The sequence below is a fragment of the Neopsephotus bourkii genome, unplaced genomic scaffold, assembly GCF_033783945.1.
Source record: "Neopsephotus bourkii isolate Nb327-2 ecotype Australia unplaced genomic scaffold, CSIRO-AGI_Nbou_v1 NB_1433, whole genome shotgun sequence".
Lineage (NCBI taxonomy): Eukaryota > Metazoa > Chordata > Aves > Psittaciformes > Psittacidae > Neopsephotus > Neopsephotus bourkii.
The window spans coordinates 4,631,698-4,647,373 of NW_026901910.1; the positions used below are offsets into that span (position 1 = coordinate 4,631,698).

Sequence of the window (15,676 nt, forward strand, 5' to 3'; positions counted from 1 at the left end):
TGTGTAATGTTGCCTGTGCAGTTGTCATTTTGGAGTCATTATATCTCTTTTATACTTCATATATAGTCATAGTGTGTCCCTGTGCAATACATGGAGTGACAGAGATGCTATGCAATAACAAAAAGAGTCTTTAAGAGGCTATAGTAATGTATTAACCCACTGTGTGTGAGGCAAATGGAGCCTAACAGACTCCAGCAGCATGGGATGACAGCTTCAGGATCCACTGGGCCCCATTAGACACTGCATTAGGCTCCACCCAATTCCATGGACTCTCTTAGACCCCCCTCAGGGGAGGTACCAAATCTCTTCATGTCATTCTCAGACTCCAACAGGTCCTGCTGGATGATGGACTTTAGTAATCGATTTAATTAGAATAGACTATCTATGTTATCTATGATATCTGTCTAGTTATCTATGATAGATAACTCTATCAATAGAATTATTTGTATCAATTAGAATTACTAGTATTAATTTCTATGTTATCTATATCTGTTTGTGATAGATAACTGTATCAATAGAATTATTAGTATCAATTACTACGTTATCTATGATATCTGTCTAGTTATCTATGATAGATAACTCTATCAATAGTTATTAATATCAATTAGAATTATTAATATCGATTACAATGTTATCTATGATATCTATCTAGTTATCTATGATAGATAACTCTATCAATAGAATTATTAGCATCAATTAGAATTGTTAGTATCAATTACTATGTTATCTATGATATCTATCTAGTTATCTATGATAGATAACTCTATCAACAGAATTATTAGCATCAACTTGGTATAAATCAATTCTGCCCTCTGTTAGCATCCATGACATGAATGTGAACCTAACAGATAAAACAGGTACAAAGTGGTGATGTGCAGGAGATGCAGGAGGCTGTGTGAACCCCTCCGACTCGGCCATCCCTATGGAGGTGACTGAGACCAGGCAGGAGCAGGATACCCTTTCCTCCAGGAAGAGAAGCGACGCGACGCAGACCATGTGCTACAACAAAGGGGATTTTATTTAAAAATAAACCTTTTTTTGTTTTCTTTTTGTACTGACACGGGTGAAGGAAATCCCAACGAAAGCAGCTCTTTAGTGGGCAGCAGACGAGAATGGAAACAATTAATAAATAACATTAGTATAACCTCTACACATGAACAGTGCGTTCGCCAACAGAACGAGGGCTTTAAACCGAGTGAACCTTAAAGCTCAGCTACTCTCTGTAAGAATATTTACCTTCTGTTTCTCCTTATTCTTTACAGATCTGAAAGGATTAAATACTGCTATTACAGTTTTATATTAACGACACTATTATAGCTTTCTTAAAATAGTTTGTGAAAATCTCAACATTTTTAACACTGATATTATACAAATTGGTATTTATTTCTCATTCAAGGGGAAGAACAACGTGTCCCTCCACCCCCGCCACAAATTCCAAGCAACGTTTCTCTTAGGAACTTTAAAAACAAGTGTCCTTATTCCCCACTCCTTTTTAAAGGGGCACCTTTAAGGAAGGGGCCTGGGAGTTGCATTTTATTCTTGCTCAGCTGAAATAAACCCATTTCCAGGAATGACCCTGCCTCAGGATTAGCTACGGTAATGGAGTCGGCCTAGTGCAGGAAGCAACATGCTGCACTCCGAGCCTACCTGGCTCCCCAAAGGAAGGGCATGCAGAAAAGCTGTTCATCGTGAAAGCAAGGCTCTCAAGACCCTGCAGGCCTCAAGCTGCAGCACTTGCAGAGGCAGACACACAGGGGCAGCGCTGCAGACAGGCTCTCCCGCAGCCCTGGCAGGATACGTCCCATTTCTGATTCCCATTCAGCTACAGTGGCACTGGAAGTCAGTCAGAAACCCTGTTCAGAGCAGTCAATACTTGCCTGCTTTCCCCAGCTACCTGCTGCTCGCTGGGTTTGTGCCCAGCTCTTACTGTGCTGTTCTCTGCTTGCTGTGTGTCCACGCTTGACAGGCAGGGGGGAAACCAGCATCTTGAAGAGCAGAGCTTACCCTGTGTTACAAGCAAAAGCAATCCTGTCCTACAATTCTACTGTCCTCACAACCAAGCTTAGTACAGCACCAGTCCAGACAAGTCACTGTTAGTAACAGGTGAAGAAACCTCCACAGCTGAAATGCTATCAGTGTCAGAGCTGAAGTGACCATTGCCCCTCTTTTTGCCCTTCTTTTTCACCCCTTTCCAAGCAGCCTCATGCTCAAAGGTTGTCTTTACAGCTTGTCTGCTCTGGGCTCCTCATCTTCACAGAGGGGTGAGTACTCAGGTCCAGCCTAGAGATGCAGCATTCCCTTAAGAAAGGCACTAGACATGTGGGGGCTTTATTTCTTTTTAAAGTAGCATCATAACGTTAACTTCTTAAGAATAAAGATCAAGAAGGTGAAGGGAAGAAAGAGAAACCAATCTTGGGCTTATTTTTGTGAAAGAACAAGAAAAATGCACTGTACAGTGCCTGGACTGACTTCACAGAGCACAGCCATAGGACATGGTCAGGACTCTGCTGCACTTCAGTGGCTCTAGCAAATGCTAACATGTCTAAGGACAAAAAACCAAGATTTAAGTTTCTTTAATCAGGTTGGGACACAAACAGTGCACAGAAAGGACACATGCAGAAAGATCAGTGACACATGCCACAAAGACTGTTCTCTCTATTCTCTAAAACCTGGAACAACAGCCATAGGGACATCTCTCGGCACATAAACCCCAAAGACAGGCCTGTAACCACTCTAAGCATGATTTAGTTTAACATTACGACAAGAAGCCTGTAATAAACGGCTTGTACGGGACAGGGCATCACTAGGCTGATCACACACACTGTGCAAGACAAGAATTAAGGCTTTCTAGCTGGCTGGACTTGGCTCTTATGCAGCCTTGGCAGTGGCAAGAGTCACACACCGCACTTGAACACACTTGCACTGAGTTAACACAGCAAATCAGGAACAAAGTGGCTCCAAACCTAACAGGGACCAAGTGGCAGCACTGGAGAGGATACACAAAAAGAGGGCTATAAAACTGTAGTGCTCCCTCACAAAAGGGTTTTTACCTGGTTCTCCAGTACAAAGCCAAGGAAGTAACTCTCATACGCTAGGACTAGCTGCTCACAGGTGTAACATGCAGATCTATAGAGGGAACGAGAGCTGCACCATGCTCCTGCCTCAGCAGCACCAGTGCTGGGCTGAGGATGCACTGAGCAAGGCTGCTACGCACAACTGGTAGAGCAGGGCACACAGCAAGAGCAGGACTGGTTCACAGTGCTGCACGTATGGGCAGGGGAAAAAGAACAGCTCTTCTTCCCCCAGTGCCACATGCACTGACATCACCTCTGCACATGGGGAAGCGCTCAGACCCTGCTCCTGCCCTCTCTGTGCACCACAGCAGAGCGCCGTGCCCACTGACATGAAGCTCCCCAGCGTGCTGCATTTCCAAGCTTCAGCCCTCAGCCTGAAATAGCAACGGTGGTGATAGCCTGGAAGTGCTGCAGGAGATCTCCTTACAGCATGGGAGAAAATATTCCTTACTACAGAATGCAGAGCAGCAAAGAGAGACAGTTCCTGCTTTGCCTGGAACCCACTGCATCAGTTTATAAAGCTGTAGGCCTACAGAGAAACCTATACTCTACATAAACCACACATTTCATGCTCAGTTCCCTTTGCCAACAGTTGGTCAGCCCTCTCTGCCTATTGCAAGCAGAGATCTGGGCCCAGCCACGAGGCTCTTAAAAAGGCTAACCTGCATCCAGTAATCACCCCAACAGTATTTCAAGTTGCAATCCTTTGCCTAGTGACTACTGCTGCCCTTTGAGAGATGCCAGTGATGTTAGCCATGCTTCCAAAGGCTAATAGCCTCTCAGTGTCCACAGAGCACTTGCTCATCTGTCAGGCTGCGGTGCGTGCGTGCCTGCTCGATTTAACTCTTCTCAGAAGGAACTGCACACTTCTCACACGTCAAGCACATATGAACAGAGTCAAGTAGCTGAGTATGCAAGTCAGGCTTTTCCAAAGGAACAGCTGAGTACTGACTTTTAAAGCCATGTGATCACTTTACAAATAGAGAAGATTCCCAGATCTGTTTCAGCACAGGCTCTGGCAACACCTTAGAGTAATGGCAATGGAAAGAAGAGCCCCCCCCCCATGTAGTTGTGACAGCCATGCAGAGAACTGCTGCACTTCTTATACTGCAAAGCAGGTAAGACACCAACGAACACATCAGCTGCACCTACCACTTCCACAACACAGCCTGGCACGAAGACAGCTGGCTCCTGCAAAAGCTCTCTCGGAAGGAGATGATGGAATGTGCGTGAAGGCCACTACCCTGCACAGTCACCATGCAAGTTAAGATAAATACAACATCATATTTACCAGGTGCACCATTCCCAGAGGAAGAGCATGTGGGAGCGCCCAGTGACGGCTGCTCGATCAAGTCTGAGCATGAAAGCTCCAAATGCTCAAGGCTAAAGAAGGGAGAAGCAGCAGCTCCGATTCGTGCCACCCTCTCCCACCCCTCACAAACATGCAAACCTCTTCAGCACGTCGAGCTGCCTGGGATCTGACAGTGCTGCTGGCAAGGGGACACACAGGAGAGAAATCCCTGCCCTGTTGAGATCCAAATGCCTGACAGAAGCTTGTCGAGCTACCTCCAGGCAAAAAGGGAGGACTTGAATCAAGAGCAATAATGCTATTGTTACAGGCAAGAGGGAAAGGCCATGGCAAACGGGAAGCAATCTAAAGACTCTTCCGAGGTCTCCTATTTATTCCCAGCAGAAAGTGGCCTCCCAGCTGGCCTAAAAAGCCTGAGCCAGACACACAGCAGCGAACAGATCCAAACCTAGTACCGTGAACCACAGGACACACCACGCCGACCTCAAGACTCGGTTTCTCAGAGCATTCACTTAGAATTCACAGCACAAAACACTCCCCCCCAGCCTCCAGGGCATCAGCTTGGGAATCCCTTGTTGCGATACCTTTCTCTACAGGACACCCTGGAAAGAAATCTGTTCTCTCAAACAAGAGGTAGGGGTAAAGGACTCCAAAACATACACTGTATAAAACACCATTCTGCTCCATTTCATCCCACTGCTTTGAAATCTGGAACCACAAAAACCTGACAACTGATTCACTTGAGAGGCAGGACCGACCTCAGCACGAAGTCTCTAAAGGAACCCCCTTCCCCTTTGGTGCGGAGCTGGGCTAGAGCTGCCCAGGCAGTTGGTCCACAGAAGATGTAGGTGTGGAGGTAATGTGCTATGTGGCCACATGCGCAGGGGAGGAAATGGAAACAAACTCCCGGAGAATATTCTTGGCCATTTCAATATTGTTATGTGCAATGAGCAGTGCTTTCTGAATGTCCTGATATGAATAGCCTTGGCTCATTAGGTTCTCGATCTCACTGGAGAGCTGCAGTGATGCACTGGTCCCACTGCTGGCTCCGCCTGGCTGGCAGCTCCCTGCTTTCCGCTCAGAGTTGATTCTCCTTGGTAGCGGCTTTGGCGGCCTTTCTGGAACTTGGGAGCCATCGGAGAAACCTGGAAGGAGAACCAAAGGCATCACTTCAGGAAGGGATACGTAATTCTTGCTTGGAACAAAGCAGCAATGACATTAGATGGATAAACGGCACTGCAAAGAATGCCACTAAAACCTACACCACTTTCTCCAACCAACCAAGCCTGTAAGGATATGCAACTTCACCAAACATCCCATTTCCTCCTAGAACCAGACAGCAACCCCTGGTTTAACTGCCCAGATGCTGATCTTGCCTCACATTGCTCTCCACATTGAAGCGTGTTGAGGGAGTGGGTGCACAAAACCAGAGCTATCAGTTCCAACTCATCCACCATAAGTGCTCCAGCAACTGAATTATGGTCTCTGGAAGGTCTCTCCTCTTCCTCTGCAGGCCAGGGCCACCTACAAGAGCTCCTGCTGAAGCTCACCCTACCTAATGGCTGGCAGCTATGGCAGATCAATAAGCTCAGCCTGTTCTGCTTTTCCCCTTAGTCATTCAGATGCGTTACTTGCCAGTAGCCACATCATGGGAAGGAAAAAGAAGAGCCAATAAACCAAACGAGAGACATTAACACTCCAAGGCCTTAGGGAAAACCAATGCTGCTTAATGCATTAATCCAAAAGCCGATAGGTCTTTGAGTTCTAACTTCACCTAGCATGGCAGAGAGCATTTCTGCAAATCACAGGCAACTTTCCTGCATGAACATCTGACACCACCTTACAGTTGTATTTGTCTCCTGGAAAACCTCCTCAAGGCAATCACAACAGAGCTTTCTAGCAGTACAACAGACAAATCCATAAGGCTAAGAATGCCCAAACAAGCCCTTTTGAAGAGTGGGCACTGCAGCACTGGTCAGAAGAGAAGCAGTCACTGCAGAGCCGTTCTGAAAACACTTGCATTGAAAGCACTAAGAGGGAGAAGGCACCTCAGGAAGCTTCCTCCCCAGCCACAACGCACTTCAACCCCCTGCTCTTCAACCTCCAAGCTTCTGACACATAAAAAGCTTTTTGTAGAGTGGAGAAAAGGGACTACCCACTTCTCTCCCCTAAAGTGCCTTTTGAATCGGCTCTTTCTGCTCGCACTGGATCAGATTTCAGAGCCCGTGGGTCAATCTGAAAGGCCAACCACTAGCACAGCTCTTCTGGTAAATGATTAAGAAACCAAACTGTAAGGCACAACGCATGAGAACATAAATCTGCCCAAATGCATCCCAGGCTAGGCACGTTTGCTTCACACCAGGGGCCAATTCCCAGTGTTTCACAAAACTGCATATGCTCCCCAGAGCAGCAACAATCAGCATTCCTCATTAGCAGATCTCCTACCACTACACATCAGGACAATAGCAGTGTTATTGCAGGGCTGTGAAAACAAAGAGGAGTCAATGTTTAAGCGGAGTGCTTCACGTGGGAGGAGGATGTGAGCTCTCTCTGCCCTTTCTTAGCCCTCTCAGCAACATTCTGCAGCACAGTGAGACTTAAACAATGAGGCAGGGAGGAGTGGCAAAAGCTAATACACTTCTCTGCACTACGAAGGGCAAGCTCAGGGAAGGGGAAGTGGTGAAGGAGGTGAACAAAGCACTCACTGGGGCAAGTGGTCCTCCATAAGGAGCAAGAAACTCACTCCTCTTACTTGGCACATCACCAGGGTGCTCAGACAACGCGGAAAGCCCCCCGACAGGAAACGTTTCAGAGCTTCCTTTAGAGCTGCTGGGCAGTTGTAGGGAATAAGTCGAGCATTATTCAGAAAGGCTCTTGGAGAGATGAGGCTTTAGTTTTCCCTTGGGGAATGCGCTTACAGTCACAAGGACAAGATGTCCTCTACTCCCCAGGGACAAAACGCTGACCTTGCTGAGCCACTAAGTCCCTGCTGGAGGGAACTGACGGCCTCAAACAGCTCACTTGTGCCATCTGCTGGCTGCAACCTTCAGCGAGACCGAGCCAAGCTGTGCAAGACCAGCAATGTCATCTCCTTGCAACAGCCCTAATGTCCCGTTGCATGTCCCGGTACGCCCTGGCACAAGACATATGCCATGGCCTGTAGGAAATAGTGGCTTAAGGAATATCCTTGAAGCTGAGGAAAGGTTTTCCTAACAGTGATTTAAATGCTATTTGCTAGCTCAGTGATTAAATGACCAAGGTGGTGCGTTTAGTTGAACACCTAAGAAATCAGTGTAATCTGCTTTATAAACCCTCACAGCTTCCATACAAACCCTTGAGTGAGTGACAGTGCATAGCAAGCCATCAATACCCACTCCAGCATGAAGAACACCACGTTCTCTAACCTGTCACAGGGTCATTTTCCAAAGACATTCGGCTGAAGGCAGGTGTGGCATTGGAGATATCAGACAGGGTGCGACGAGCGATGGCAACTGGTAGTGGTGGTTTGGGGACATCATAGCCATCCTCTTCATTCTCTGACTCCTCAGGGCCGTTGCTGGCAGTGGCTGCTGCCAGATCCCCTTCATCTAGAATAAGAGGCACATTCTGATGAGGGCTGGCACTGAACAGAGCCTCTGTCTCTCGAGGCTGACTCTGGTCCCCTGTAGTCCACAAACATTGACAGGACACAGAACAAAGGTTTTGCTGCCAAAAAGCCCACATTCAACGGAAGCTCTTTCCAGAAGGTAGTATTAGATTAAAAATCCTCATGATAAATGGGGGCTGACAACTGCTGCCCATAAAAAAATGAGAATCTTCCAAACAGCAACTTTTATAACAACTGTTGTTTTTACAATGCATTCCAACCAGGCTCCTCACCAACATCCCCACACGCTCTGCAGCCTGCAGTACAGAGCCCCAGATGTTTCCCCATGCACCCTGGCTGTTTTAACAGCAAAAGCACGTAACATTTAACTGAGCCTGAAACGCCTTTCCAACTGTGAGTGGGACCAATCCATTGTCCTCCAGCTTCTCAGGGCTTTTTTTAGCACAGCCACTCACCACAAGTGTTGACAGCCTCGAAAGCTGAGGATGCTGCTTGGGAGTGGATGTTGTACATTGCTTCGTACGTACAGCCATCCGTCTGCTGGTCGCAGTCTAAAACTCTGAGGGAGAGAACAAGCATTTCCCTTCAGACAAGTGGCAGCAGTAAACCACCAATGCACAGTCTCTGTGACTCTAGGAAATGCTCAGTAATGTCTATTGCAATAGAGCATATTGGCTTAAAGGAGTTTGATACCACCAAAACACCATCTTTTAATAGGATTTAGAGTTTCAGTTGCTGCTGCTCTCCATAGGTTACTATCAGAAAGACAGGGGAGAGGTTATCTGACTCCTTTAATACTGTATAGGGATTCTGCTATCGAGCAGAATGTATAGTTACCACGTCAGGCTAGATCTGTGAGTATCACTGGGGGAATTCAGCAAACCCAGCAAGCAAAATCCCCCCCAGGAAACAAATAAGCAAAAGCCTTCCCAGAGCTGGAAGCTAGAACACACAAACAGAACCTCACCGTAAACTCTGAGCCATTTCCAAAGGCATTTTGAGCTCTGGTTTTTGTACAGCAGGACCTGGCGGCACTACAGGCAGAGAGGATGGTGACATGTATTCGGTGTCTTCATCACTTTCAGACTGTTCCCCAGGAGGCAGTTTTGGTACAGGCAGTGGTCTGGAGGCAGAAGAAACAAGATACAAACATCAGAAACACATTTACACCAAGTAAGTGGCCTTTAAGATCCACACTGGATGGGACAAGCAGTCAGAGTGATTCTGTCTACAGAAATAATCTGGCCTTCAGTATTCTTAGCAGCCCAGGTACACGGTCACAGTGACACAAGCTCATAATGCCATCATACACATCACACACCACCTACTTCACATAAATACCAACTCAAAAGTGAATTCATACAAGAGCTAATAGCAACTGTAGCCTGTTTCCTATTGAGATAGGCAAGGGGAACTACCACCACTATCCACAGACCTTTGGGATTCTGATTGAATCTGCTTCCTTTAGATTGTGTATTTGAATCTGTCAGAGGATGAAATTAAGGCTGACAAGGGTTGTGTCAGATTCTGTCCCTGGCACCAGCAGTTACCATTCTGTAAGGTATAAAAGCACTTGAGCTAGGAAACAACAGACCTGGCAGCTAAGGAGTAGATCGCATTGGCAGATGAGGAGGGTTTAACCTTGGGGTGTTCACCCTCTGAGGTTGTTGGGGGACCGCTGTTCAAGCTCTGTAAGACAAAATTCCAACCAGGAATCAGCAACACCACAGATACCAACAACGCAGTTGCCAAGCTGTCAGCCAGTCATTCCAAACATCCCGTGTGGGAATGAAACATCATTTACACCAAAGTATTTACTAATGCCATAGAAATCCTGGAGTTCTGTGACAGTTTTCCCTCAGTGGGGATACCAGCTGGGTTTTCCTCCTGGATCCAACTGCTTGCTTACACAAAACCTGCAGGAACTTCGCATCTTTTGAGATTCCAATGGCTTTGGCAAATTGAGCTGAACCAGGCTAGAGGGCCAAAAGAGGGGACAAGAGGAAAAGGATGCAGACAAGCACACACATCCCAAGCCAGAATGACAAACGTCCAAGTGCTATTTTCTTGGACAATCTGGCTCAAAATGTACTGCCTCTCAATTGGAGAAAGCTGGAGGATGAAAAAGGAAAAATTAGGGGAATGGAATGAAAAAAAAAAGGGCAAATCTGCCCAGGATTTATTTTAGAGAACAATATGTTGGACTATTAAGTTACACATCATGACATTGGTAATAGATCCGAATGTAACTCAGATTTTACAATGTTAAACTCATCATAGCTCCTGAGAAGACTAAACTGCACTTTTGCAGCATTCCAGCTCCCAGCACAAAAGCTCCATGATCCTGAAATTGTGCCTCATGACTGTTCAAACTGGGATTGCAGCCTAGCTCCCAAGAGGCACCAAAGCACCTCCCTAGGAAGTTCTCCCTTGCCCAGCATCCACCAGTTCCTTTCCATCTCTCCCCTGGCGCAAGATCACCCTATTCCAATGAATATTCTGTTCCTTATGAGGACACCTTGGAAGACTTAATTCCTTACAGATTACCTTCACCTCCAATAGGCCTACTCACCCCTGGGTTGTCCAGGCTGAGCGTGCTCCCAAGCCGATGGCTTTCAGGCCTGGATTCTATCTGAGAGGGCAAGGAGAAGGGGAGGGAGTGCCTGTTTGACAGTTCTCTCCCAGCCCAAGGGTCACTGGGACTGAGAGCTACAGAGGGGGCTTTTGGAATGGGCCTCGATGGCCACAGATCTGCCTGGCGGTTGGAGGGCACAGGGGGTGGTTTGTCTCCTGGTGTGCAAGGCAAGGGACGTCTCTGAGGTCGACCTTCAGTCCCAATGGAATGTGGCCTGTCCGGAGGCGGCGGCGGAGGGAGATCTCTGAGCGTGGGAGGGATTGGGAGAGGTTTATCCTTGTGAAGAGCACCAGGAGCAGCCTGCAGGGCAAAGGAATGTGAAATATTGCTTAACAAAGGTAGTTGAGCCACAAAACATCTAAAAAGAGGGTTAGGGTGAGTTTGGGCTTTCTTTTTATCTATTTTTACATGAAATTATCTCAAAAGGGAGTGGAGATAACTCTCCACAAGCTAACCCTCCCAAGATACCTTCTCTACAGGCTTGAAGAGATAACACGGTACCTACGTGCAGCTACAGCGAGGCACTAAATACCCCAGATGACTTTTCTAGAAGGAAAAGAAGCTCACATCAGCACTAGACTGGATTCCAAAGCACACCCATCACTTACAGAACTGATGCAACTGTGGGTTATTTATACAGGTTAACGTTCATCAGTCAGCCATGAATGGGTGTTTTCTTCTGCCTGAATTTTCAAGCATCACTTCGTTACTTCATCCAAACTAGCTGAACTGCTGCTGTACCTCAGTGATCAGATGCCACCAAGATCATACTACTGCCTTCTGCTAGTCAGTCAGAAAAGCAGTTAATATGACACCTTCCCTGATAGCTAGAACGAAACACAAGCCCACAAATGCAGCTCCAAAGAGCACAGGCTAAAAACCAGTGAAGATACTGGTAATCACAATAACTTGGTAGCTCAGTAGGAGGACACCGGTCACCCTAAGGGAGCAAGGACTTCACCTTAGGACCGGGTTCTTTCTAGCAATTGCAAGGGCAAATGTGAAGAAAAGACAGGCCCTTTAAACAGCAAAAGGGGACTCTCCCACCATGGATTCCAGAAGGAAGCATTTGCTTTTAGGACATTCTCATGGGGAATGGAAGGAAAATGGCCTAACAGGAAAAGGAAGAAGAAGAAAGTCTTGTGTGAAAGCACTTGGGGTGTCACAAAGGTTCACCAGGATGCTCTCCTCCCTGCCTGCCCCACCAAAATGACAGCTGAAAGGGAAAGCAATGTGTCTGACCTTTGAAGTGGTCCCAGGACTGGAAGCCCCAGGTGGGTTGGACACTCGCTGCTGCAAGAGATCCAGTCGTGGTGGCACGGGAGGAAGGGTGGCCTGTGGAGCTACTGAGAACGGAGAAGGAGGACGCTCGACCTGAGGAGGAAGAGAATGGGAAAATCAATAAATGACAAACCCCAGCAGAGCTCCTTTCCTCTGGAGAGGCTTTCAAGCTCTGTGATCTGTACTGGCTTCAATGCTGCTATTGAATTAACAATAATTACTAGATTAGTAACCACCACACACCAGTGAATGAAGGCAATTTCCCAGCACTACAGCATTTGACTTTCAATCACCAATGGCTTTAGCTGTGGCACACAACTGAAAATGCACACTTAGCGTTAGTAACAGAAAAGCTGTTTTGCTGCCTTACTGGGCCCTGAGCAGGAGCAAGCTTCTTTTCAACACAAGAGGGCATGACCTGCTGCAAAACCCACTGCAGGTGCCACTGTGCTCACTAGCGCCAACAGAGCCTGCTGCAGACCATGACAGGATGCCACACTGAGGGAAACTGCCTTGCTTTCCCAAGTTATGGGTACAAAAACCACCTCTGGGAATAGGTTTTACTGTTTAGTATACGATTTCACATGGTGGAAGCTAAAGAGAAATATGACCACAGGTAAACCAGTGTAAAGGCTTCTTTCTGACCAGGAAAGGCAACTTGTTTTAGTGTATTCAACTACTAAAAATTAGTTCAAACCCACTTCCCTATGCAGTAAAACACTGCAAAGCGCAGGTGTGCAAGAGCAGCAACAAGCTATTAGAAGTAAACCATACAGGGATCCATACAGAATGCCTGTCTTGTGCCCATCTTCTGGAAAGATGCAGCACCAATGGCAGAGAGTTATCACACCTTTATTATACAGATTTATCAGACAGCATACAAAAAATGACAGTCAAATTGACTTGCAGAGTAAAATAGCCTGTCCTTTACCCCATTAGTCATGAGGACCTAGATAGGAGTCTGTCTAGTTGGCTGTATTAATCACTGGGGGAAATGGATGAATTCTTGCTGATATGAGTGAATTATAGCTAATAAATCAAAAGCAGCATTGCTGAGTATACAGAGAAGTGTTACAAACCTACATCTTACACTCCAACAGGTCAAGCCAGCCTTTTCACCCTTCTTTCAAGACAACACACAAAAGATCAAAGATTTCCAAGTGTAATCACCTGACAGTATGAACTAAACGGACAAAACTGATCCTAAACACATGTTTTCCATACTGTGTGATACCTTTTCTGCTATGAGGTCTGACAACCCTCACCTACACAAATCAGTACGACCCACAGAAAACTGATGGAGCACATGCACTCTGTGTCCATCTACTAGCACACGCTCTGGTGACCTTACTTTGGTACCAGCGAGTTCTTTCATCATGAAGAGGGAATCATCAGCTCTGTCGTCGTCGTCATCATCGTAATTGGGCGAGGGAGTTCCTTCTGCCCCTTGTCGTGACAATCCTCCTCCTCCTCTGGGGTCAAACGGGTCTACCACAATTGGCTCCGTGCCTTTGATTTCACAGCGGCAAAAAGGACATCCCTGGCCTTCTGATTCCTTCAGGGAAGAGAAGAGAGCTGTTATATACTGCTCCTGTAATAGAGCAACCAGCCTTACTCACAGGGATTAACAAGAGGCAACAGCTCACCTGCCACGCAGTGAGACAGGACGTGCACATCAGATGGCCGCACGGTTCGATCTTCACATCCTTGTCGTTTTCAGCGCAGATTTTACACAGCTGAAACGTGGAGCCCATCTCGCAGTACAGTTCATATTGTTCCTTGGGGCAAGACAGGCACACGTGGTTAATGCTGTAAACCCCACACAAGAACACAGCGCAAAGAACAGAGATCTGCAAGGGTTTCACTGCAGTTTCACGCACTAGATACATCTGTCAAGGGCTAAAAGGAATGGCTTTCAAGCTAGGCCAGATTTTCATTGAGGTGTCCCTAAAGCAGGGCTCAAGACGTGCTGCATGGCACAAAAGCATGAATGTTTGTCAGAAACATTCTAAACCCAAACTGTCAGCCCTGCATAAAGCTTTACCTAACTTTCCTCTGCTCATCCCTACCACCCAAATCCCCACCTGTAAAACACATCACCCTTAAAAACAAAGTCTTGGGGATACCAAGTAAGCCAGAATCCTACAAACAGCTAAGGAGACTGGGAATTAGGAAGGAAGTTAGCAAGTCTGATGGGACAGAATACCTTGCTCACCTGTGTAACTTTAATGTGGTCCTGAGGTGTGGGTTCACACAAGCCAGTCAAGTCAGGATTCTGATTCCGGCCATCGGGAAATAAATAACTGTAAGCAGGTGGGGGAAAAAACAGGTCTCTTTCTCTGTGTGTGCATATACACACGTGCATACACACACATGAATGCACACATAAGGCTTCTTTTGGGGAGGGTGGAGGAAAGAGAAGAATGAAGGTGGGAAAGAAGCAAGGGGTGGGAATTCAAGGGACGCTGAATTCAGGAGATTTGGAAGGATTTTACTATGGGACAAAACCCCAAAATGTCATTCTTCAAAAGAAAAGCTTCTTTTCCTTCCTGACAGTAATTTCCCTTTCAAACAGGACTACTCTTCTTAAATCATCCTGTAGTGAAACTGTAATAGCCAGAGTAATAAACCTGATACCACAATACAAGTTGCAGTGGCTCAAGTTAGGCACTATTGGCAATTGAACTGTTTTGCTGAATCAACAACTAAATAAAAAGGAAGAGCCAAGAGATGTCCAAAAGTGATTTCAACAGTGATTGTTTGACCTCTGCAATGTGCTGCCTCTGTCATGATAAACCCAGAAGGTATCATTCAATTGACTTCAAGTCCTCATCACAGGACGAACATTTATAGAACAAACCGTGAAAAAGGGTAGAAAACTCGATTTTGATAAAGTTACTTACAAGCCTTCCCTGAAGCCATCAATCAGTGCTTGAAAGAGAGGTTTGTTGTGGGGGATTGTCTGAAGAATGTTCCCATCTGCAGTGACATAGCCAATGGCCCACTGACCGAGCCGTGTACAACTCAATCGGAAAATGTAACTAAAAACACACAAAGGAAAGGAAACTTCAGTTTGGACAGGAGCAGTGTCAAGTAGGCAGCCTTTGCCTGGCTATCTCTAGACAGCAAATGAAACCTAGTAGGGATAACTTGATTTATACCAGCTTTCCTTAATTATCCCCCAGGCAGATCAAAGGAGAACCTTGCAATCTGATACAGAGGAAAGCATCCGAGCCTTGGCCTCCAGGTGAAATTAAACCCAGAGTCCAGAGCAAGGAAAGGGTTAGCAGCCTTAAAATCATTTGTTTCAAATTACCTTTAAAAAACCCTCAGCAAACAACAAAACTAACAGAAGACACAAGGTTTCCATTCTTAAAACCAGCACAGAATTAACCACATAGTAACAACCTCCAGAAATTAACACTTGGCCCTTCCTGCATAAAGGAAAAGCTGTGTTGCACTGGGACGAGTTCTATTGAGGCCATTGGGTAGCTCAAAACTGTTCCTCCCCAGAGCCTCTGAAGTGGGCCCAGCCTGCAGCATTACCTTGAAGCCTGCTCTGCCCACCATCATGTTGCTTTCTTTGTCTAAAGTTGGCTTCAAAGGTACAAACTGCTCCAAGGGCTGCAATCCACTCAGCTCTCCTGGTTTTATGTGTATACATCAGAAAGTTATGGGGCCTATAGATACACACCCTTATTTATGGTCCTAAATGGCCCATTGTTTAGGCTCACCCTGGCAGGGTCGGCCTCTGTGTCCTGCTCAGGCCT

At 46.4% G+C, this 15,676-nt stretch overlaps 1 protein-coding gene across 1 annotated transcript in view; it reads right to left on the reverse strand.

Moving 5' to 3' along the window:
* Window positions 1-4,484: 4,484 nt before the first annotated feature.
* The window catches only part of CBL (Cbl proto-oncogene), a 33,952-nt gene continuing 22,760 nt past the window's right edge, over window positions 4,485-15,676 (reverse strand). Inside the window, exons 6-16 of the mRNA XM_061368552.1 lie at window positions 14,810-14,947; window positions 14,122-14,209; window positions 13,553-13,684; window positions 13,258-13,461; window positions 11,868-11,999; window positions 10,563-10,925; window positions 9,585-9,679; window positions 8,958-9,113; window positions 8,446-8,549; window positions 7,788-7,970; window positions 4,485-5,528 (exon numbers count right to left, since the gene is read on the reverse strand). Of these exons, the coding sequence (XP_061224536.1) occupies window positions 5,248-5,528; window positions 7,788-7,970; window positions 8,446-8,549; window positions 8,958-9,113; window positions 9,585-9,679; window positions 10,563-10,925; window positions 11,868-11,999; window positions 13,258-13,461; window positions 13,553-13,684; window positions 14,122-14,209; window positions 14,810-14,947 (1,876 nt within the window). The 3' untranslated portion in view covers window positions 4,485-5,247. The remainder of the gene's footprint in view (window positions 5,529-7,787; window positions 7,971-8,445; window positions 8,550-8,957; window positions 9,114-9,584; window positions 9,680-10,562; window positions 10,926-11,867; window positions 12,000-13,257; window positions 13,462-13,552; window positions 13,685-14,121; window positions 14,210-14,809; window positions 14,948-15,676) is intronic.